General features: G+C 32.7%; 1 protein-coding gene across 1 annotated transcript in view; it reads left to right on the top strand.

Moving 5' to 3' along the window:
* The window catches only part of LOC137929359 (uncharacterized), a 46,651-nt gene that overhangs the window by 5,128 nt on the left and 14,984 nt on the right, over positions 1 to 26,539 (top strand). Inside the window, exons 2-3 of the mRNA XM_068772261.1 lie at positions 2,147 to 2,338; positions 25,011 to 25,157. Of these exons, the coding sequence (XP_068628362.1) occupies positions 2,147 to 2,338; positions 25,011 to 25,157 (339 nt within the window). The remainder of the gene's footprint in view (positions 1 to 2,146; positions 2,339 to 25,010; positions 25,158 to 26,539) is intronic.

Raw genomic sequence — 26,539 nt, 5'->3', positions numbered from 1 at the left:
ATCACTCAACACGTGTTTCACCCATCTTCAGGTGTAATGTTACACCGATTAGTGCCAAACACAGAGTTTGATTTATTGCACGACTACAACTGCATGTGCGGAAGTAGCTATATATTGATCCTTTTCTTACATTAGGATGGACTTCCGCAAAATAACGCCTGATTCCATTAAATACCCACACCGAGTTTACCCCATACTCTCCCAAATACATAGGAGAGGCCTGTGACTTGCAGTTGACATCTATGAGCTTCTGTTTTAGAAGTTCGTTCCAAAAATAAACTATTGTTAACTCTTGTTAATCATTAACCATTTACCAGGTTATAAAGGAAGCGTAAAAACTATGTCCTCGAAAATATATATCTAGTCTGATATTTAAACATTCGCATATAAATATATACAATTTGCAAAACCTTTACATTGTTAATAAAGAAAAGGGATCCGAAAAAAAGAAAGATATTTAATTAAAGTTTATATAATGGAAATGTATACGAAAAAAAAAGACAGTCATTTAGAATAAACACTAAAACATTTGCATAGAAATGAAATGTAAACTCGGGGATCTTTGAATAATAATAGATTCGAAATTTTGAAATGGGTACGAATTTTTCATTTTTTTTTGCGTCGAGCTAAACCTGTTTACTCGGTTTATTGTATAAAATTAAAATGAAACGTACTTTCATTAGATATTCTCTCTTTTTAAACGGTTTTATTTAGTTCGACCCGTACGGAATTTGTTAATTTGGGTCAAAATTAGAAATGAATCAGCTCTTTCCCGATGTCAGATTGATCCGAAATTTTGTACACACATTTAATTTAGATGACAATACAATATAATAAAATCAATAACATTATAAATCTAAGATGGCTGCCGACACAAAATGGCGGATTACATATTTTTCATTAACCCCTTCAATATGTGTATCAAATGAAAGGGCTACAATAGTAAAACACGATGATTATGTCAAAATTTAAAATTCAAGATGGACGCCGTTCCAATATGACAGACTAGGTACATATTTTTCTACAACCACCACAATATGGGTATCAAAAAAACGTTTGACTTAAAGGTTTATATTATTTAGTTAAATGTATTTATTTATATTGGTTTACCAATAAATTATATTTTATTTATTAAAACTTTAAAATGTATGAATGAACTAGTTACGCATAAATTTTGTACATATCTTGACAGAAAAAAAAAACATGTTTTTTTTAATTAATTCCTATTTATTCATTTATATCAGCTAATAGACACCCATAAGCCTGTCTTAAAGATCGCTTTGACTACATGCAACCTTCGTCATGTCGGTCCACCCAGTGGAGGGTGGATTTGCCATGGATGCCACTTGGGAACCATTGGGATCCTAGTGGCCATAGGCTGCACTATCACTATGACCACTGCTACTTCAGACGATCAGTTCTTCGTGCTAAATCAGTGACTTTAGTTCTTCGAATCCTCTCATTTGTGATTCCATCCCACAGTGAAATTTCTTCGTGCTAAATCAGTGAGCAAGAAAAGGACCAATATTTAGCCACTTCCGCACATGCAGCCAAACACAGAGTGCACACAGTTTCACTCTGTGTTTGGCACTAATCGATGTGACATAACTCCTGAAGATGCCCCGTGGAGGGGTGAAACATGACGTGTTGAGTGATTTGGCGGTGGCGGTTGTGTGATTCGCATTGTTTGCCGCATACGCATTTATCAGCGGGCTGGCGGGCGGTGCATTTTATTGCATGACTACCACTGCATGTGCGGAAGTGGCTAAATATTGGTTCTTTTCTTGCTTAGGATGAACTTCCGCGAGGTAATGCCTGATTCCATTAAATATCTTAATCAGTGATTTTAGTTCTTTGAATCCTCTCATTCGTGACACCATCTCGCTGTGAAATTCCAAGCCTTTGCCTCCATTGCTCTCTTAGTGACTGAACATTATAAAGTGCACGTAAGCGGCCACGTATCGGATATATATGTCATCACCGACAACACACACCTTCGCACCTAACACTCTTGCCTCTCATCCCAGATCCAAGAGCATGGTATAGTTAATGGTGCATCTAAATTTGTTACTATACTGTTGATTGTCAAGTTCTAGAATTAAAAAGAAAGGTTTAAGATTCTACAAAATAACTTGTTTGATTGCAGTTAGTGCACCTCCGTGGTCCGGTGTGAAAATGGCAACTAGCTTCGCGCCAGTATGCCCGCAATCTTTGCCGGTGATCAAGAAAGGCGATCCGCCGTCTATGGGAAGACAGAACTACATGAATAGACTGAAACCGTTTCTGAAAGAAGAATCCGAAGACTGTCTATACTTGAATATTTACGTTCCTTATAGAGGTCAGTGGAAATTATTATATAAATATTTTTTATATTACACATACATACACACACACACTTATTTATATATATGTGTGTGTGTATGTGCTTTAACTTTAATTAAACCAAAACACCCGTAAATTCGTCATACATCGCAAATCTGACAGTTCTCGTGACATTTCCCTGTCAATGTCAACCCTTTACATCAGAATTCCCCAAACTTTTTGCGTCGTAGACCCCTTGCCATGTTTTTCCGTGTTGGGTAGACCCCCTACTTACCTGATATTGATTTCCTGTAAATTTCTAACTGTAGTGAAGCTTAGTGTTAAAAACTTAAAGTAAAAACACGTGTTAATTTTTACATTTATTAATTGAATTTAAATTAAAACTAGTCAAAATAAAATTTTCAGCAATCTCAAACAAAATAACACCGACTCACTATAATTTGTGTATAATCTGTTTATATTTAAAAAAATATTATATAGGTACTTTAACCCTTAATTAGGCGCATGGGGTCAGGGCCACTTGAAATTCAAAAAATTATGGCTTACAGTCTTCAGAGCGTACTAACGCTCTTTCTAGCTTCCTCACTCCACCCGGGGTACGCGAATTAGTCACATCCAGAACATTAACGCATATGCATGCATCGCTGTCCTTTAGAGAGCTGACCCCATGCGCCCAGTTACGTTACGTTTTTTGGCAAAGGTAAGTTTTTACTTTTGTGATTTTTTTTGTGTTTATATTAGTATATTGTTTACTATTTATCTTTGTATGTGTGTATTTTGATACGGTATGATTTCTTTATGTATTTTTGAGTTTTTTCTATGCTTTTTCTTTTTTTTTTGAATTGAAATGCCTAACCACAAACTAGTATTGCAATGGCTGGATGAAGTGCTTGATGAAGAGCAAGATGTTGCTGCTTCGGATTCGCAAGACGAAACTTTAAACGATGCTGTTATTGATAGTGCTCATAATTCAGAAAGCGAAATTGAGGAGTCTGAACATATCCAAGACATCGGAAGACGGAAGATAATTATTTTTTATCTCGACATACTCAGAGAAATGGCCCGAAAGTGAAATGGTGTAAAGTACCACCATCGAAGGCAGTAAGGACCCGAGCACAAAATATTATTTTATATTTACCTGGAGTATAAACATATCTGGCATTTGTCATACACAAAGCTAATATTGAGAAGACTTTGACATATTCAAGACGGATTTTCTTGAAGAAAATACCTGCGGCACTTGTGGAAGATCACCAAAAACGTCGCATACAACTACGTGCTGTACCAGCGACAACAAAAAAACGGCTCTATGAAGTTTATAATGTGAACAAGGCGGTTTATCAATCGACAGCTATGCGCGGGCGCTGTTCATCATGTCCTAGAAAGGACGCCAAAAAAGTGCCAACAAAATGTTTCAAGTGTCGTAAATTTATTTGTCAGCAATACTCAAGGATTTACTGCGTCGGATGCAGAACAAAAGATTCCGCTGATGAGACTGAATAAACTTTATTTCTTAAGTTGATCTCGGCTATGCCAAAAAAATTAGTTTAAAGAGAGGTTTACTGTTTTAGTTTTTTTTTAATATTTTTAATGTCATGGTAAGTATTTGTTTCTTAAAGTTAAGTATATTAAAGAACTTTATTAATTACTATAGAAATCCATTAAATTTTATTCCTTTTTGATACTCCTTTCCCAATGTTTTTTTGGGGTCATTTAAGACCCCATGCGCCTAATTGAGTGATTTTCTTAATGCGCCTAATTAAGGGTTAATAAATAATGTAAATGTTTTGACATTATAATATAGTATGATGTAAATAAATAGGTACTATCAGTGTATGTGTTGAGATCCACTATTGTGGACCCCCATTTTCATTTCATAGACCCCCAAATTTTTTTTCGCTGACGTAGACCCCTTGCAGGTTGTCATAGACCCCTAGGGATCGATGTAGACCACTTTGGGACTGTTTTACATTCTTCTATTCTAGTGTTGCCTGTTAACCATTTTTCTCCTGCATATATGTGGAATAAAGATGAAATAATTTTTAAGTTTTTGTTTACTTATTACTTAAAACTTTATTAAACTTAACTTATTACATAAACGTACCGTGTAACCATCAAATCGATGTAATGTTACGAGAAATATAGAGCGAAAAGATTGTTACGCTGGTAAGAATATAATAAAGACTTATGTTCGGTACACCGCCTTTATTGTTTGACAATCTCACATATATATTAAGGAAACCGGAAAGTAATGTCGTTTATGTTGACATATTTTACAAAAACACGGATTGATTTTTACCACTCCGGGATTGAAAATTTGTACACTAGATGACAAAAGGTTGTTGATAACGAAGGTGAAAACTGTTCAATAGAAATAAAAACTTGTTTAAAATATAGTCGTGTGAATTTAACTTAAAAAAGCTACATTACTTTCCGGTCCTCCTAATATAAATAGTTGAAGCATACGTAAAAGTAATAATCGAAAGAAGGAAGTAGAAAAAAATTGTAAAAAGAAAAGCTATCTAATGTTAGAAAAAGTTTCTAAATTTATACATACATACATTGTCAAACTAGAACATTACAAATTAAAAATTTCAAAAATATACAGTGGCAGCAAAAAAAAAAGCGCACCGACATTCTTTGATCCTAAAATAAACTAACTTCGTCGCTTGTAAGGATAAAAGCCATGACTAATTTTCGTCACCAATATAATCTGTGGTATTTTTAATCTATGTCCCATGATACACGTGTTATGGATTCGTGTAACTATTAATTTTAAGCTTTTAAAATATTTAGTATGTTGAAACACTGTCACATATTAACACAGATGTAGACATTACATCTAGGAATGAAGTTGATTTTGTGACAGTTCCATACGGAACACCATTATGGATATCACACAGTTATAGCCCTAGGAATGAAGTTGACTGTATGACTGTTCCATACGGAACACCATCACGGAAATCATGCAGTTATAGTCCCATTGTAGTGCAGCATACTTGAGGTCTGCCATCTGTAAACAAGATTATTATTTTAGATCCTGTTGGAACAGCTTGGTTGGCAATCGGCCGATAAAATATCATGTTTCAAATGGCAGTTATAACAGAAAATAAACAAATCAAATTCAAAGCACAGCCGATAAAAAAAAATGTTAATTATTTAAAAAAAAGACTTCATTTTAAAATTAGAACGCGTAATTGACATACAATAAGGTTAGTTAGATAAATGCAATTAAAGCTAAGTGGTGAATTTATAGTTCAATTGCCGTCAATAAATGTATGGTACACTCTATCTTAAAATTGTGGTTCAGTGGGTAGAGAGCTGAAACTTGAGATCATGACTCGCAGGTTTGATTCCCGGGATACAATCCTATATAATCCACACTTTGTGCATTATTTATTAAGGATTGCCACTGCTCACAAATCAGCTTACAGAGGATGGGCAGCAGCATCCTCTGCATGTCATAATACCACACAGCGATCGCCAACTCGACTGCCAAGGGTGGCGATTACGGTATGTCCCCTCCCATAGATATTACTGATAGAAGCTTGACACATACCATATCTTTAAATAAATGGTTTCAGAAATAACAAATTACGTAATCATAATATAGTAAGAAAAATCCCAATTAGTATTAGTTTGAACTCCACAATAAAAGCATCCTTCAAGTAAATGCTGCGATCTACATAAGAAATATTTCATCTTCGTCATCATATACCCGGTCTTTATGCTCGCATCCAGTTACTTTCCGGGACAAAGACCATGTCGTTGATCCATCTAGGAGGAGGCCTACCTAGTCTACTAGTTTATGATCACAAATCGAGGTGGCCACGAAGCAGTAGACCAATAGAAAGGCCGTTGGCTACACGAGTTATTTGCCCAAAGTTTAATTCCGTTACATTTACATGCACACCAAAATTTGACCATCATATCAATTCGGACTTCATGGTACATTGACCATGTCGTCGATCCACTTGGTGAGTGATCTACGTGAGGTGGCCACGTTCGAGATCGCTACTTGAGACGGCCACGTACCGGTAGACAGATAAAAAACTCTTGGCTGCACGAGCTATTAGCCTAAATATAGTTCCATTCATTTGAACGCACACAACATTTAACCATCATGTCAATTTGGACTTCATGGTACATTGACCATGTCTTCGATCCACTTGGTGAGGGATACGTGAGGTGGCCACGTTCGTGATCGCCACTTGAGACGGCCAGGTACCGGTAGACAGGTAAAAACTCTTTGCTGCACGAGCTATTTTCCCAAATTAAATTCCGTTACATTTATACGTATTTAATTCAATGAATTTCATAAAGAAGTCACTTCAAGCATTATTTCCAACTGAACGCGATGTTTGCGTAAATAAATTTCGCTTCGAGCAAGAACTCACGCTCCATTTAAATGTCACATTTAAACATCTGCTTGAAATTCATGCAGCTTAATAACCCATGTCCTAGAGAAAAATTTCGCATAATATTCCATTGCGAATGAAGAACCTTATTCGGGAAGGTTTTAATTTTATTTCTTTAAAAATATAAATGTCTGTAGAGAATGTTTAAATGGAAAATGAAAATTCTGGAATTTCTGAAAGCGACACGTAGGTACAAATATATATAACTAAGAAAGGGACTGATATATAGTTAGTTCCGCTATGCAGCAGTAGTCATGCAATGAAGTGCACCGCACGTCAGCCCGCTGATAAATGTGTTTGGCACTAATCGGTGTAACATAACGCCTGAAGATGCCCCATGGAGGGATCAAAACACGTGTTGAGTGGTTTAATGGAAGCAGTTGTATAATTCGAATTGTTTGCCGCATACGCATTTATCAGCGGGCTGGCGGGCGGTGCACTTTGTTGCACGATTACCGCTGCATCTGTGGAAGTGGCTAAATATTGATCCTTTACTTACTTAGGTTGGACTTCCGCAAGGTAACGCCTGATTCCATTAAATACGCTGATAAATGTGCGACATCCTCAGAAGACGTATGTCTAACATCTCCTTGATGTGGAGGGGTGAAATACGTGTATAGTAGATTAACGGTGGTAGTTGTTTATTTTTTTTACACTCGTTCGCTTATATTTAGGAAGAACAGGGTCATTTTTTGCCTTATTATTTTTTGACTGTCGTTTTCATTTTCGTTCTCTACAATCATTCTTCACATAATCTATCGCCCCATTCTTTCTTTTCACAATTCATTCTATCTATCTCTTTCGTTCTTATTCTCATTCATACATCGCCTTTGGTAGTTGTGTTTCGCATTGTTTACCGCACGTGAATTTATCAGCGGGCTGGCGAGCGGTGCACTTCATTGCACGACTACTGCTGCATAGCGGAAGTAGGTATATATTAGTCCCTTTCTTATATAGGATGGACTTCCGCGAGGTAACGCCTGATTCTATTAGATAAATATATATTATATTATATTTGTAAGCATACAACATTGCTCGTGCAACTGATAGTCTTTGGGGAAGAAAGGTTATACATTTTTTACATATGAGCCACTTTTCTTGTGTAAAATAGTAGTAGTTTTACTTTCTTAGACAATCGTTTGTTCTTATATTGGATTACATATTTTATAAATCGCTACTCTCATGGTTTATTATTTCCCATTCTACATATATGATATATCTGATAAAATTTTAGTTTTATTTGCTTACACTCATATGTTTATGTATAATAGAAATATGTTATATATATTCATGTATATATTCTTTCGTCTTTGGTATATGTATAACACCATCACGAGATATATTTATACATGATTACTACACCTCACTTTGTCAATACTATGTGTTCGAAATTACTTCGAGTGATAGTATCACAATATGTACTGTATTCACGTAAATACAATAGTATGTATATATATATATAAAAATAGAACAAAGATATTATAAATTTGAATTTAGACAACATTTATATATGTCGAACAGAATATAGCATGATCTTAAATTTATATTACTTACTCCATGCTCGATATACGATAGTTTTGTTATACTTCTTAAAATGTTAACAAGTTTAGATAGAAGAATTTATATAAAAGATCTAGAGTAATTAATAAATATTCATGCACCATAAGGATCTATATTTCAGCTGTTTATAGCGCTTGGCCATAAAAGGCACCAATAGATTACGAACAAGGAACATAATTGCCAAACTTGGCAACTCCGCTACTAACGCTCTACAGCCTGTTTATTTGTTAATGTGATAAGTTATGCTTACCTGTGGAAGTCAAAAGCCTGTTATAACATTAGCGCAGTAAAAATAAGAAATATGGAATTAAAGAAATTTTATTTAGACATCTGCTATTGTAGACCTCTAGTTTTCTTAACCCTTAATAGCCTTATTTACGAAAGTGATTTTTTTTAATATTACTGTGTTTGCTTGGTTGTCTAGATGAATGGAAAAATAGATTTTTTTTTAATTTCGTTGGAAAGAATATTATACAACAGTAAAATTCGTACAGCCAACCTATATAAAAAAACTAATAGTAATGTGAACATTCGGTATAAAAGATTGGTATCAAAATTGAAACTCTAAGCTATTAAGGGTTAATGAATATTTCAGAATGATTTTTCATAATTTTCCTATTTTCTCTCTCTCTCTCATCCTTCATAATTTCTCTCCTTCTTCCTCAATTCACACGTCATATCTTCTATCATTCTTACAGCATTCATTTACATTAATTTCACGCATCGTCTCACATACTTCGCTAAATTGAATTTTTTCTATTTTGTATTATTTCATACAGTACTATTAAAATTAATTATATTAATAACTAAATACACATTATATCATCACTATATAATCAAATTATAGAAATCAAAATGTAACATAAATACAGAAAAACAAAAAAATTAACAAAGGTCCCTGTCCGCCCTTGATGGGTCAAGAGGATATTCCCTTCATTTAAGATCATTAGATAAAACCTTTAATAATTTATTTATTTGTTCTTCTATGAATACATCTTATTCCTTCACAAGTTCACGTGCTCTTCAACTGTAAATTATCCCAAATGGTAAATGAACTAAGATATATAAAAATTAATTTTTGTAACGAAAAATCATAGGTAACATTGTACTGCCATTCCATACCTACAAACATAATAATTGATTGAAGAAACATATTATAAAGGATATTCTTGAGATTTCTATACCAGATCTAAACAAGAATGTGAAGATACGGAGATAAACGAAAGTAAACAGCGGATCGCCGAGTTGCAGTGGAATTAGGTAGACCAGAGCTCTGTATCCTTTTCTCGTCTACCGCACACGTCTTACCTAGAATTTTGCAGAACACTGAAAGCTAAATTATATAAACGAGATAATGTGATGTGTGACAGTGTCTCAAATATAAAATATGTGTTATAAAAATTTGTAAAATTGCAATTTATTAATTTTTACCGCGGCATACTTGTTGTCGACCTACGGTACATCAGTTGCCAAACACTGAGGTAGACCATTTAGCGTACAAAACAGATTACCTTAAGAGCTATGAGGTTCTGGAATGGAAAATAGATATCGGCAAGCGTAGAGTAGAATTCAGAAGGTTGTACAAATGACGTCGTCAAGGTTGTGTGAAAACTTTATAAATACATTTAAAAAACTTTTAAGTTAAACGGTTTTTTGATACCCATATTGTGGTGGTTGTGGAAAAATATGTACCTAGTCCGCCATATTGGAACGGCGTCCATCTTGAATTTTAAATTTTGACATAATCATCGTGTTTTACTAGTGTAGCCCTTTCATTTGATATCCATATTGAATGGGTTAAGGAAAAATATGTAATCCGCCATTTTGTATCGGCGGCCATCTTAGATTTATAATGTTATTGATTTAATTGTATTGTATTGTCATCTAAATTAAATATGTGTACCAAATTTCAGATCAATCTGACAACGGAAAGGTGCTTAAATTTCAATTTCTAATTTTGATTCAAATAAATTCCGTACGGGTCGAACTAAATAAAACCGTTTAAAAATCATGATGAACAGTGAATGTTTATTTACTATTGTACATATCATTGACTAACTTTTACATTAGACTATGAACAAAACAATCCATTTTAATACTAGATTCTATTTATATTCTTTTGAAATTCAGGTAAAAAAATTTCCATCGGACTCTGTTATAGACTTTGCCATTGTTTTTAGTATTGGACAAACAGAGCTATAAAAAACCAATGCGATGGCGCCGGCAACCCAATTTTCTAGAGTAAATACAATGCCAATCAATCTTCGTGTTGTATCAGCGGACTTTGCTTCTTAAAATACAGTAAAAGTATATACGTTTATCACCTATATATAATTTTGGACGCTTATAATTTTTTTCCATGAAATTTGAAATTTAGTTTTTATAACAAACACCGGAAAGTAATGTCTTTCTTAAGTTAAATTCACACGACTATATTTTTACAAGCTTTTATTTCTAATCAACAATATATACCTTCGTTATCAACAACTTTTTGCTATCTAGTATACATATTTTAAATGCCAGAGCGGTAAAAATCAATCGGGTTATATATATATATATCGACAGAAAAGACATGAATATTTAATGGAATCAGGCGTTACTTCGCGGAAGTCCATCCTTAGTAAGAAAAGGACCAATATTTAGCCACTTCCGCACATGCAGTGGTAGTCGTGCAATGAAATGCACCGCCCGCCAGCCCGCTGATAAATGCGTATGCGACAAACAATGCGAATCACACAACCGCCACCACCAAATCACTCAACACATGTTTCACCCCTTCACGGGGCATCTTCAGGAGTTATGTTACACCGATTAGTGTAACTCTCTCTGTGTTTGGCACTACACGACTACCACTGCATGTGCGGAAGTGGCTAAATATTGGTCCTTTTCTTACTTAGAAAAGATATGAATTTCCGGTGCCCTAATATATCACAATTTATATACGTTCGATTGTAATATACTAGATTGATTATATACGTAAAAGTTTTAAAGCATTTATCTATCATTAGAGATATCGTCATCTTTGACTTTACAGTTCTAAAAAGTGTCATTTTGTGTATCTTTCTTGTGATCACTTTTGCATCATCTTGTGTTTTTTCTTCTTCTGCTGTAAATATTGATGTTAAAGTTTCTTTCTCTAATCAACTGCCTGCAATACTATGTCATTGAATACATTCTTCTATATTCTTCTGTATATCCACATTTAGAAGATTTGAGAATACATTGTATTGTGACAAAACATACCGGCTTAGAGCGTTTATAATAAATGAAAGGTGTTCTCTATGCGATAAGCATATAAGTAAATGATTCAAAAATCGTCTTCGTCTTGAAATGTCTTAAAATCTATAACAAGCTTTTTCCATACCATCGTATCATTTGCTTTTCAGTGGTTATGGTGTGTCTTACAATTGGATAGGTGGTTGCCCATGTGGTCTTATACCTTCCATTTTCCTTCAACTAGTAATTAGTCGAATTTATCAGGTTGACTTTGGCGCAGATCAAGTATTTTAAGATTCGTTTGTAACATTTCGTAAAGAGCCCGAACTTAGTTTTGCGCTAATCGAGGATGATGGACATATTTGTGCGTCTTGCTTTATTTCTTTTTCTTCTGTACCCCCCTTTCTGGTTTTGGACACGCTTTACATATTTAATATGCTGTTTATTTCCCTATTTTATAATTTTTATCACATTTTTCACACACACATATATATTCTTGTTTTCCTATTATTGTCATTTACTTCCAGTTTCATTTTTCGGTACTGTTTCTATTGATTACGTTCTCAACCATAACCTTGCAGTTTATATTGTATGAGTAACATTTATTACAAATAGTGTCCTTATAACATAGTACAAAATTAAATATGTTCACCTTTTTAGGCATACACAGCCGCGACCATTTGATAGGTATTTGAATTTTAAGATATAAATAAAGCAGAAAAACTAGATACTAACAATCTACGACAATTAATTCTAGATCTAGAAATTTTATTGCAATAACTATTGGATTGTCGTACTGGTTCTGATTTACATGTCTAGTTTTATGCGATAAAATTTAGGTAATCTTTCACAAAAATAATATTTTTCTAAAACCTCATAATAATATAACACGAAATGAAAACAGTTCGTTCGTTTCATTTAAGTCTCGACTTTAGCGAGTTTCGAAGCCTTATCGCATCTTAACTGCCAATCCAACTTCATAATGAACGGACGCCATCGTAAGCGGCGACTTTGTAGATTCGGCCTATCAAAAGTCCATTAGACTCAATGTTTCAGTATTTGAACATTTCCTCATCATTTCATTTTACTTTTCGACTTTTGCTTCAAAGATACTTTTATTACATAGCGAAAAATGAATATATGATATTTTTAATATTTAATGGAATCAGGCGTTACCTTGCGGAAGTCTATCCTAAGTAAGAAAAGGACCAATATTTAGCCACTTCCGCACATGCAGTGGTAGTCGTGCAACAAAGTGCACCGCCCGACAGCCCGCTGACAAATGCGTATGCGGCAAACAATGCGAACTCCACAACTGCCACCGTTAGACCACTCAACACGTGTTTCACCCCTCCACGGGGCATCTTCAGGAGTTATGTTACACCGATTAGTGCCAAATACAGACTCTGTGTTGGTTCTTTTCTTACATAAGATATATTCATTTTTGAGGTGATTGTGTGACAGTGATCGATTGAGGTGAATGTGATTCACACATAATATTTATCTAAATTAATTTTATAGCGCAATAAATAAATTTCTACTCATTTCTATAATGCTCGGAACAGGTTTTTTAGTTTTAATTTATTCCGTTCTTTAATGATTTTTCCTATCATCTAGTTCTTGACAGTTTCGTTTTGTTGCTTTCAATGCAAATCGTTTATCGTCGTTTTAGTTCCGTTTGTCTTATTCTGGTATAATCTTTTCGATTTCTGTGTTTATTTATATTTGTTCTGTTTTGGTCTGATTGGTATTATATTCTCCTGTTTCTTTCTATTTTGACATGTGTTGCACTGTTTTATACTTACCTATTTTGTCTAATTATTTCCTGTTCTATTATGCTTATATAACTATAGTAATAGCGAGGAGCATATTTCAATTCATACGAGGTTATAAGTATACAAGGAATGGAAAATAAAATAAAGAAAATTGATAAAACCAAAAAATAAAACTGTATGTAAAATGCAAAGTTGTGGAAAGAATGAAACATAGCGCAATAAATGCAGAACGACATAATGAAAGAAATTTCTAAGAGAGAGAAGAAAAACAAAAGTAAATAAATAAATAAATAAATTTATCCCTGAGTATCCCAAAAGTAAGATATAGTAAGGAGACGTCTCCGAGGCCAGGAACCATTAAAAAACGTACAAAAAAGAGCAGCATAATAAGTATTTTTAAATACAAAAAAATAGACTTACTAATACGTCTTAGCTATATGAAACTTTAGAGGAACATTAACACGCCTTCAGTATCTGTATGAACATTCGCCTACACGACATCTGTTAAAATCATTAACTCTATGACACCGGTCTGACTTCGCGCGCCAACTAGACTAGATAATTATTTTGGTTCAGAATTGAGATTGAACTATTTGACAGAATGGAACCTTGTCGTTTTCTTTTTAAAATAGATCTCTGTTTTTTTTTAACTAATTTAAATGTTGTTCAAAACTTAACACAACGACATACCGAATTACATTGAAAATTCAAAATGATCAAGCATATTATTTATAATTTTCTCCGTGTACTACAGGGGCAAGGTTCGGAATATTTATTAGATCGAGAGAAAAAAATCAATAATTATAATAGATTAAAATAAATATAGGATGTCCATATTGTATCTAAAACACACCGTTAAACCAAAGTTTCGACTGCAAAAATTTTGAGTTTGGCACTAATCGGTGTAACATAACTCCTGAAGATGCCCCGTGGAGGGGTGAAACACGTGTCGAGTGATTTAACGGTGGCAGTTGTATATTTCACATTGTTTGCCGCATACGCATTTATCAACGGGCATGCGGGCAGTGCACTTTTTTGCACGACTACCACTGCATGTGCGGAAGTGGCTAAATATTGGTCCTTTTATTGCAAAAAATCTCTAATTAATTTGTAACATACAGAATCTGATTTGTCAATAAAACTCCACAAAACACTACTAGACTAAATTAAAATAAATTGACAGAAAAGTCTTATTGTTCAATAAGCGAATATTTAAATGACAAGAATCCTTGACAATAATGTCGCCTGATTATTTTGGTTTCATTTAGACTATTTTTGAAATAGTGTAAGTAAATCTGAATTATTAAAGTATTAAAAAATGTGTTAAGTGGAGTTTCTTCCTGCTTCTTCTGCACAACTATAACAAAGAGAAGCAGAGTAGAGTCGAAAAATATAATAGATTAAAATGTTAAATAGATAATAAGTTGACGATCTATAAGAGCTGTGTTAAATGTTCCGATGTTGACTAAACGTGTTTTATCTTTTACCTTTTTCATCTTTTACTCTTTTAAATGTCAATTTCACTCGTAAAAATCAGCATGACACTAATTCTGACCATTTTTGTTCTTCCTATATAACCTGTAATACAGAAAAAGCCTAGTGGTAACTCAACGGTAGAGTATGAAGGCTTTCCATCGGGTCTATTCCTGATATACAACCTTATATAATTCACAATTTGTGCATTAATTATATAGGATTGATATTGCTCACAGACAGTTTCTAGAGGTCGAACAGCATTGTCCTCCTTGCAGTGAGTGTCATTTGTTTTTCCTTATTCCTTATAATCTTAGGATTTTTTGTTAGATAAATTTAAAATTGCTTCAGTTATTTTATTTAGAAGATATATACCTTGTCTCAAAAAATATTAAAGATGACCGACTGTGCATATTTAAATTTATGTCTCCGAAAAAGTCGTCATTGGACAACAGCTACTATTTGTTCACACTTCCTTCGTCTTCATTCGTACTTCTTCTATCCTGGATACACAAGGATATTAGTTACAATAATGATTTGTTCACAAAATTTTCTTATTTACATACGCTTCTTCATTCCACCTTTGCGTCATCTAATCATTCCTCTTTTGTTCGTAACAATTACTTTCATTCGATTTCATTCTTTGTACTCCTTTCGTACCTCGCTTCACTTACGCTGCCTTCTCTAAACGAATAAATACAGATAGTACATTTTGTTTATTTAGTTCACTTTTTATTTCTTTTGCTTTATTACAGATATATTACATATATTATTATCTTCTTATTATTACTAATCTGAAAAAGACCAATTGTTTTAATAGACAAGATGCCATTTCACAATTAACTTAATATTTAAATATATAAGCAAACATAATATAAATATATAAACCATATTCTTTGATCCCTATTTAGTAATGTTTTTATTTGTTTTTTCATTGTTTGACTATAAATCATTATATGTTCTCAGTGGGATAATTATAGGGTAACAACTGTAACTAATTTTATATTTCTAAGCTTCTAAGTTTGTACTTTGTTACTGTCTATCTCAAATAAAGTAAATAAATAAATATACCAAATAAATATTCAATAATTAATACAAGAATATAACATATTCCCGGCTTATGAACGACAAATTTGCTACCATAGCAGATCTAGGTAATTTAAAATATTTCAAATATTTAGATTTGTTTATTTTATTACAAACATTATGTATTTATTCTAAAACAATAGGGATTCTTCATATGCAAATTCCAAGACCTATTTAATAGATTTCAATAATGTAATACACAGTTAAAATAGAACTGTATAACGGTCAGACGTTTTAAAGGAATTGATGATTATTTCTGTAACTTCTAAAACTGTATTTGGGTCAACTATTATAAGAATCTCTTTTAATATTTACTAATAAGTATTTTTTTAAATAATGGCAAAGCTAAAAAACGCTTTAACAATTATGGGTTTCGTGTGATCAATTACTAAGTTTCGAGTGTTAAGTTGCTGTGTTTCGTATGTTAAGTTGATGTGTTTCGTGTGATATGTTACTGTGTTTCATGTGGTGAGTTACTGTGTTTCGTTTATTTATTTCATACTTTTTTATGTCACTTTATTTAAGTCATCATTTTATTTTCGCTATTTCTTTGAGTATTTCTTGACTAGAGATTTACTTTTCATAGCGTCTAACTCATTTTTCAAAAAGCATAAACGCATTAAAATTGGTTACAGTTCGTAATGTTTAAATATTTCTATTGTTTTTGTTTTTTAACAATAGCCTAAGCCAGCTTAAATGATCTAAAATAGTTCAATTTGCTTTCATATATTTCTACGAAAGACGCGATAGATTCGAACGAATCTATTTTTATCTGTGTTAAGAATTTGTGCAGAGGACGGAAATGTTTTTAATATAAATAGAAACTTAAATAGTGTGTTGCATGTTTCAATAATAAATCACTAAAGAACAAATAACGTCTATCACAAGGTAAATTGTTTAGCATGCTCAGATTTGAGTGGTTAATTTAATATTATCATCACAAATGGTGATGAAATGAGAAACATGGATTGCAATATATATGAGTCTTCATTGTCAATTATTTCAATACTGAATTTTAAGATTTATGTAAATATCTCTTATAAGGGAAGATGATAGCACACTGTATTACTTATTGTACGTTCTTTAAATTTTTCATATATGAAGTAATCACCCTGTGCATGTACATAAAACACACCAACATACATTTCTGTTTATGTATTCATTCAATATATCATGAATTTTGAATCGAATCCAAAAGGTGGGTCGGAAGTTGGTCATAAATTTCGTATAGGGGGAACGAGTATTCTATTTATCCTCTCTCGCAAAACACTAGGTGAACAAAAGCAAAGGCACAATAAAATCCTATCGCAGTATCGTGATTCAGTTACGAATGTTAGTGTTTGAAACAAAATGGACAGTTACTAAATTCGATACAAAATTTTATCGGCCAGTTACTCGACTTTTTGATTCTTAGTGGACATTTTTATAGATTTTATGATTCTCTACGAACGATTGTAACTTTTTAGATATACTGTTAGTTGTTAATACGAAAGTAATAAAAAAAGGAATGAGAAATGCAGGAAAAAATTGGGGATTTCATTTTTGAAATTAATAGCAACTTCTTTGTAGGATAATGTTTACGCTTTTACAATATTTTTTTTTTTTGGAACCCGTTTTTGAGAGTTTCTCGTAATTTTTTTTATTAATCTTTTATTCGTCACCTCACTTTTGTAGCCTTACGTAGAATACACAGAATACATTTCGCTTTATTTTTATTTGTTTATTTAATTTGCTTTATTTATATTTAATTTTCACTTTCCTATTTTCACACTACATTTATTTTGACTAGTCTTATTACTACTAGTCTTATACACTTGTTTCTTTTTGCCTACTTGTCTCTCCTATGACTCTTCTACAATACTTTTGGAACGTCTCGCAACTCTCCTCGTTGTACATAAGTGATGAGATGTTCCTTTCATTTTTACAATAATTATCATACGACACAGAATTATATACGTATATAAACGAGTGTATACATATATATAGATACACACACACACATATATATATATATATATATATATGTGTGTGTGTGTGTGTGTGTGTATATGTTTAATTTCCATTTTAAATTGTGAAGTCACAAAAATAATAATCAATTACAGTGCCATCTGTTATTTATATCATTAAGCATTTGTATTTTAAATAATTTTCTAAGAAATCGCTGAAGGGGATGACAAATGAGGAGGTAGTTCTTACAAATCAAAACAGATGGCGTTGTATACAAAAACAGAAAGATGGTTACCATCGATAATATTTCAGTTTATATAAAAAAATTAAATATGTTGAAAAGTAATTTAATTTTAATTACTTAACAATTTAAATATAACCATTCTTATATTACCAGCAACAATAAGACTACGACGTAATTACCGCCATCTATTACAGAATTTTAACACAAAATTGAAATTTACAGAATTATGTGTGCTTGTGCTAATATATCATATTATTGTTAAGTGATGGCGGTATAATAATATTACGATTGTAATGTGAACATCGACACCTGCCGCATATTAAAAAAATCTAAATTCTTTATGCAACTTACAATGGAATACGTTTCTTTTTGACGTCAAGTTGCGTCTATTAGATGATAGCGTTGACGGACAAGTGTTCGAATTATAAATAAAATTAATTAAATCTATGGTCGAAGATGAACAGGAAAAAACGCAGCGGAAATATATTATATTGTAAATAATATAAAATTACTTATTTAATTACCATTGGTTTATCCTGAAAGCGTACAAAGCAATGCCAAGGTGTTTTAAATATATAAACTTTTTTCAAATCACACAATAGAACATTCACTGAGTATATAAATATAGGTTTTTGGTTCTTGATATCTATAGTGTGTATTAAATTTTTTTGAGGTGGTATACCCATTTTTTTAAATAATTTTTTTAATGTTTATAGGAACACAGAAGTTTCTTTTGTAAAAAAAATAAATGATACTTTTATACTTATAAACATATTGAATAGCATTTTCTTAAAGTCAAATATGTCGTTATAATATTAATAAATATATATTACTATAAGATAGATGTCTCTGTAGGTACAGAAATCTTACTATATATTTCGTATAAATTTTCATTTTGAACGAAGACAGTAAAGAGTTAGACATTTGTTTTTCATTGATATTACTAGCAAATGTTTTTACAAGTGTGTTACAAAATCGTTCACTTAAACGTATGTATATATAATAAGTTTTTATACCAATAACTAGCTGATCCCGCAAACGTTGTTTTGCAAAAAAAAATTGATATTTTAATTTACAAATAAAAAATAAGGGTTGATCGTAGAGGGGTGAAAATTTATGGTTGTATGTATTCTTGTATGCTGTATCATAAAAAAATGAAAACAAAAATTTCGTTAAAAAAATATTTTTTTTTTTTTAAGTGTGAACAACATTTATCACTTAGGGGTATAGAAAATAGATAGTAGCCGATTCTCAGACCTACTGAATACGCATATTAAATTTGGTAAAAATCAGTCAAGCCGTTTCAGAGGAGTTCAAGTTTGAACACCGTGACACGAGAATTTTATATATTAGATATTGTAGTAAATAATTTTTGTTTACCAGTGTGTGTTGCCAGTGATGACATATGGAATCCAGACGTGGTCGCTTATGACGGGCCTCATTTGAAGGCTTTAGGTTACTCAAAAAACAACGGAGAGTATAGTCTATGATAGAAATTTCTGAAAGATCGAATTATAAATAAAGATATCCGCTGAAGAACTAAGATCATCGACGTAGCTTTTTGAAGTAGTTGGTTACGAAATTTCCTCTAGTGGCGACCAAGAGCTAGGAGACGAGATGTGGGTTGGCTTCACACTAGATGGATGGTATAGGAGTATTTCAGCTGAAAAGAGGGGAAGAATTTGTATGCGTTAGAGCTAACAGCGAAATGTACGAAGGCGAAGTATATTAGTAACCTAATGAAGGATGTATATCTATCTAGAATTGACATTTGCTCGCTCTGGATACATGACAACCTCATTCTGAAGCCACAATATGGACAACACAATAATTTATTTCACTCTTCAACACCTCAAAAAAAAAGAAAACAAAAAAAGTCGTATAATGTTCATCAAAAAGAAACAAAGCCGGACTAACATCCTTTCATCTCCGCCAAACAATTGAATCACAGAACGCATTAGCGAGAAAACCTTTCAAAGCAAGTAATTTTAGACGTTTGCTTCATAATGTACGCTTACCATTTCCGTCTTTCTTCGAATTGTAATTAACCATTTACAAACATACCGTTTGATGTATCTACACTAATGATTATATACGATATACAATCAAGGATATTGCTTTGACAAATTGATTGGTGCATTTGAAATAGAATTCTGGTTTAGATGGATCGAAATTAATACGCATTCTGTATCTCGACTCCTTGTTACTTGAAATACGATAATTTCAAACAGGAAGCATACCCGCTGTTTGCTTTTATTTATTTACTTTATTGGAGATAGACAGTAACAAAAGGCAGTAAGAAAGTACAAATATAGAAGCTTAGAAATTTAAAATTAGTTACAGATATTAACTGAGAACATATAATGATTTATAGTCAAACAATGAAAAAACAAATAAAAACATTACTAAACAGGGATCAAACACTATGGTTTATTTATTTATGTTATGTTTGTTTATATATTTATATTATGGTTTAAATTGCATTGTATGTATTCAATAATTTCGAAAGAAATTGTTTTTTAAGAGATACGAGAGAGCACGAGAATGTATCAATATCACTAACATATGAATTGTGGAGGTCACACATTCTGTATAAGGGTGCACGTTTACCGATATTTGTCTTAGCCGTTGATAAAAAGAAGAGAGATCTAGAACGCGTTCCTGCTGCAGGAATTCGAAAGTTTACCTCGGACAACAGTTCCGAACAGTTAACATTGCCACCACAAATATTTTTAAGTGCAGTGGCGTCCATTAGAGAACTTCGATCCTTCAATGATAACATTCGGTATCTGTTTAAAAACATTTTATAAGAATCTTTTGTTATCTTTAAGATTTCTTTTAAGGTTGTGCGATTTTAACCTAAATTTATTTATTCTCTCATTCATTATACCAAACGAGGATCAATTTTAATCATCCTTTATGTTCTGAAATGGTGACGAAATACCGGAAACCGTAACGTTTCCCTATAATCTGGCAAAACAATTTAAATAATGCAATTCGAAATATGAAAGCGCTTTTTCTTACTATATACGTTATTTTTACCTCTAAAACAATTAATCTTTGAATTGCATGTTTTACGTTCATTCCATCAAAGATTTTAACATCTATGATGAAAAATATAAATTTTAATTTACATACCTGGATATAGCCTGAAGGCATTCGACCGAAATTCAAGGTTTTAATTTTCCAACCGATTTACAGTGTACTACATATCAACTACACATAAATGTCACATTATATTATATAAATTATTTAGTAATTATTAATATCAAATTTTTGATTAAATATTTGTGTAGCTATTTTTTGGCCCCCACTATGGGGTAAATCTCCTTCCACCCACTATCTGGTTGGGGACATGGATATTATTTTATATATATTTTTTTCATTTTCCTTATTATTTTATTTCCATTCTCTTCTTTCATTTGTCACAATATCTATCTTGCAACTCTTTCGTTCTACAATTCGATCTATTTTACTCTTCCACTCTAATTAACTTTCATTCATCCTCAATCACTGCAATTAGTTCTATTTACAATTTGAATACCTCAGATTTTTTATTTTAACTTTACTATTAAATTTATGTATCTATTTATTTCGAATCTCCCCCACTCTATTGTGGACTTCTCGTGAAACATCTGTCTTAGATTCACAGAGACAGTTGCTAAATAATTTATTCATTTTCTTTTCTTATTATTTCTTAATTCTTCTTTTATCCATCTCAATATCTTTCCTCCTAAGTAAGAAAAGGATCAATATTTAGCCACTTCCGCACATGCAGTAGTAGTCGTGCAACAAAATATGCAAACAAACACAGAGTGCTTATCGCCACTAATCGGTGTAACATAACTCCTGAAGATGCCCCGTGGAGAAGTAAAACACGTGTTTAGTGATTTAACGGTGGCAGTTGTGTAATTCGCATTGTTTGCCGCATACGCATTTATCAGCGGGCTGGCGGGCGGTGCACTTTGCTGCACGACTACCAATTATTGGTCCTTTTCTTACTTAGGATGGACTTCCGCAAGGTAACGCCTGATTCCATTAAATCTTTCATTCTTTTTTATTCATTTAACTTTCGTGCATCGCCTTTTTCCCTTCACCATTTCTTCCTGGACTGATTTTTATAATGTTTTACTTTGTTATTTTATCTGTATTATTGACAATTCTGCTCATAATTTTTACTTTTCTTTTATTCTTATATATTATTTCTATATCACAATTTTTATATCCCTATTAGTTTTTCATAAACCCGTTATGCGAATATTGTCAAAGAAAAATCGGTTTTATTAACGTTTAATATTTCATAAACGGTTGAAAGTCGACACGTGAACGCTGACATAGCGAAAAAGGTATTTTTAATATTTATTCCATTAATAATTTAATATGCCCGAGATTGCAGTCATGAATGTGGGTTGATGAGAAAAAAAAATTAAAAACATTTTTTGAATAATGTTCGAAATGAATGAAAAATACGCAAAAGGAAAATAGGTTTAGTTTGTATATAGTTTATTGATATATAACGGTAATTACAATCGCTTAAAGAACCAAAGATATGAGAGATATTTTCAGGATGTTATTATTATATTTCGTTCTCAGTGAGATAGATATATAAGGTAACAACTGTAACTAATTTTATAAGGTATTTGTCGTCACAGGTCTTCCGCCGGCTGGCTTATCCATGGTGTCGTTTTCGCCGGCTCTGAATCGTCGAAACCATTCCTCCGCAGTTCGAAGTGATAGAGTACCAACCCCCTAAAACACCATTAATCTCACGGAACGTTTCTCTAGCGGATTTGCCTTTAAAGAAGGAAAACTTTAAAATAGCGCGAATTTCGGCGTTAGTGAACTCCATGTTTACACGTCTATAACTGTTGAACGCAATATCCAAACTAATCATGCATAGTGTCGTTTTGTAGGTTATGTCAAGACCTTTCAAATTATGTATAGTATTGCCAGATACGAGCTCTGTAGCGCTTTGTACATAGCCGCGAAATTCAAAAGACAAAAAGGCGGAAGGGAGATATTTGACAACCTTTTATTTCTAAGCTTCTTAGTTTGTACTCTCTTACTGCCTTTTGTTACTGTCTATCTCCAATAAAGTAAATAAATAAATAGATATCTTTATAAGATTGAATTAAAAATGAAGAGGTGCATAGAAGAGTTATATAGCAGCCAAGCGGATTGGAAAGTTGAAGTTTCGGTAGATAGGCCATGTAGTGAACAAAATAGATGGTCACTGGGGCTGTTCTGGATGATCAAGGAGTCACTTGGTGGACCGAAGACAAAGTTAAAATCGTGGAAATTCCCTGGATACGGTCTGACTACTGTCGTGCTTGATCTTTCGTACACATTTCTTCTGCATTTCTCTTTCATTCGTTATCATTCATTCTTCACCTCATTCCTTATTTTTACGTTTCTGTATTTTATTTTATATACATTTCATTTTTATTTTAATTTATTTGCTATTTTATTGTTTACACTTATATTTCTTTTTAATTTCTACTAATTACTTTTTCTGCAATTTTCCTGCAAAGTTCGAGGAATTTTGGTCTCTTTTTATCCTCCTATATTAGCTAGGCCATTAATTCCTCGCAGATTTTTATGTCTAACCGGCATTTGGAGTCGACCCGGGGTCCTCCGGGACAGGGGGCTACCAGATGGACCCTGGTCTAGTCCACGCCCGGTTCATATTTATGTTGTTATATTTAATTATAAAATAATATATAAATATCAAAAAGTAGTTTGAAAAATTCAATACTGAATATCAAATAAAGGATGGTCAACCACATTAAACAAATATTTAGTAAGCTTTCTATTTGCAATCCACCAATTTTACGAGTTCAAATATTAGCTTCGGTCAAACGTCGAGTCGATGTAAAAGCGGCGCAACATCTAGTTCAGTCGGGAATAGACGAAACTTCTTCACTTTGCAACCGATACAAACAGAGGTCAATTTACTTCGAGCGAAACGTTTTCCGGACCAACGGAGGTCGGGTTCCGTAATAGATGTTCCGTAATGGAGTATCTCCCATTTATTTGACTTATGCCAACTTAGCTCATCTTATGGGAAAAGTTATATGATGTAGCATTAGTTTGTTACTTATAAGAACTAACTTTACTGCTATATATATATTTAATTCTGCTAATGGAGGTTGTACGAAATAAATTTGAGGAAAGTAAAGGTGCGTTAACATGATTTTTTTTTGCCTGACATCAATACGCTCTTTTGTTCTTATGATAATTATTCCTGTACATGTTTTTGAACTAATTTATATAAAGCCTTTCATTCAACACGTTCATCGATTGTTTTATCTTTAATTGATCTAATTGCTAAACAATAGTTGGCAGTTACTATAAATATAATATGAAATAAACTGCTAAATATCATTAGTGAATTGACAAGCTTGGATAGGCTTCCAAGAGGACCAAGTTAACTGTACACCGTCCATGGGCGTTAATTCACGCCCGAGCAGAAAAACTGTTTTTTTTTTTAATAAGATATTAAGCCTATATTTATTACTGGAATACCATTGTTATTACTGATTCTAATAGTTAAAATCTTCAAGGATCTATTTTTATCAGTAGCTTAATTTTTATCTGTTATTTTGTAATATGTTATAAGCATAACTTACCGATGTCAAGCACCGTGCCCGCGATCATGTAATGGTCGCAGATATCAGACGATCATAGCCTTTTTTGTGGGGGGGGATATCAAGATTAGGACCACGGGAAGTCGCTGCATGCGGGCAGCAAAAGACTTGTCATCGGGGAAATCTTTGGAGCAGACCTGATGACGATCACCTATCCATATGAAATTTCTTCGAGATGTTAAGGTTGACAGAAGAAGCTGGTTAAAGTCCACTTTCGATCAGTCTTGCTAGAAATTTCTGGGCAGATCTATGTCCAGCAGTTGACATCTTACCAAATGATGACGATGATTTTAAAATTTATAATCACCTTTTCTTTTTTCAGAGCAAAAATCCAAAAAATTCCCCGTCCTTGTGTTTATACACGGGGACTCATTCGAGTGGAGTTCGGGGAATCCCTACGACGGTCGAATATTGGCCGCGTACGGCAATATCATGGTAATAACTGTCAACTACCGTCTTGGAATATTAGGTAAGTTAAAATCTATATAAAAATATTAAGAATTATTTCAAAAATACCTTCATTATGTAAATATAAAATTCTTTTGTTTTGATATATACCGTTATATATATATCTCTCTCGGTCGCACACATATTCCGTCACTCTCACACAAAGGTCTCGTGTGATTGTAAAGTAGAGATTGTGATTGGTTTCATTTAGTTCTAGGAATTATTAACGTAGGTTTGATATAAACAGGGTCTCGGCAAATAAAATTTATTTATTTAATTACACTTTTTGTACACCCTAGATAGTAAAATTATAATGTACAAGAAATGGTCTTATCGCTCGAGGCGATATCTACCAGACAACCTTTGGATGGAGATGAGAGAAACGAAGGAGAGTGCGATTTAGGGTGTACATACAAATACATTTATTTCTATACACATATATACATAATACTTATACATACATATCGATACATATATTTGGAAAAGGTTTTGTATAAATACGAATAAATAATAAATGCTACACATCCTATTTTAGAGGCCAAGGAAGTGCTCTTTTACCATTTGTTTAAATGCTGGTATCTATTTAGTGCATCTTATTGGTTCTGGTAAATCATCTAGTTCATGGTCTAACAGCGACAATAGTGAAAGAAGAAAATTTAGTTTGTTTTATGTACTAGAGTTTTAATTTTAACTCTAAGAGTTAATCTCCTGAAACTCTTTTGAAGTGATTGCACAGTAGCACATGGAGTGTCAGTATTGGCTATATCTACCTCGGAACCTTTTTCATGTTCAAAAATTCATATAAAACATGAAATATCCGCTTCGTTAAGATGCCTACAGTTCTTTACGTATTTTCATTCTCCGATCGTCATTTATAATTTATGTGAGATAACGTCTTATAAGCGAATTGAACGCATTGTATTTATCAAGTCATACTTTTGTTTTAGTGATGATTTTCTCACAAAAAATAATGTTTGATCAACACACGACATTCTTTTTGATTTTTGTTAAATTTCACATGATTGTCTGATTTTAAAGGCTGTTAAATATATACTAAATGAGGCAGCTAGCTTGAAATTTAAGAGTGGTCTCTTAATAAACGGTTGTTGATATATAAAGTTACTGAGTGGAATATTAGAAGTTACAGAAGCATCAAATAACCTTTGTCCCGTCTCTCTGTATCATATTTCTTCATCATCATTATTCTTACCCATAGTTTTGGTTGTTTTTCTTTATGAACACTCAATCAGCAATCATTCTTAGCCCTATAGAAAGCTATCACCGACTCGGAAAGCAATTCCGATGAGAACAGCATAGGAGTAACTAAATAGTTGCTCATCACAAAAATTGTTTTACAAAGAATACTTGACAATAATAATATTGTGATAATGTTAGTAGTTCAGA

This window comes from Battus philenor, unplaced genomic scaffold (genome assembly GCF_028537555.1).
Source record: "Battus philenor isolate CCGP_79_NKW_IND1 unplaced genomic scaffold, ilBatPhil1.0.hap1 SCAF_5, whole genome shotgun sequence".
Taxonomy (NCBI): Eukaryota; Metazoa; Arthropoda; class Insecta; order Lepidoptera; family Papilionidae; genus Battus; species Battus philenor.
This window is presented reverse-complemented; position numbering and strand designations above follow the sequence as displayed.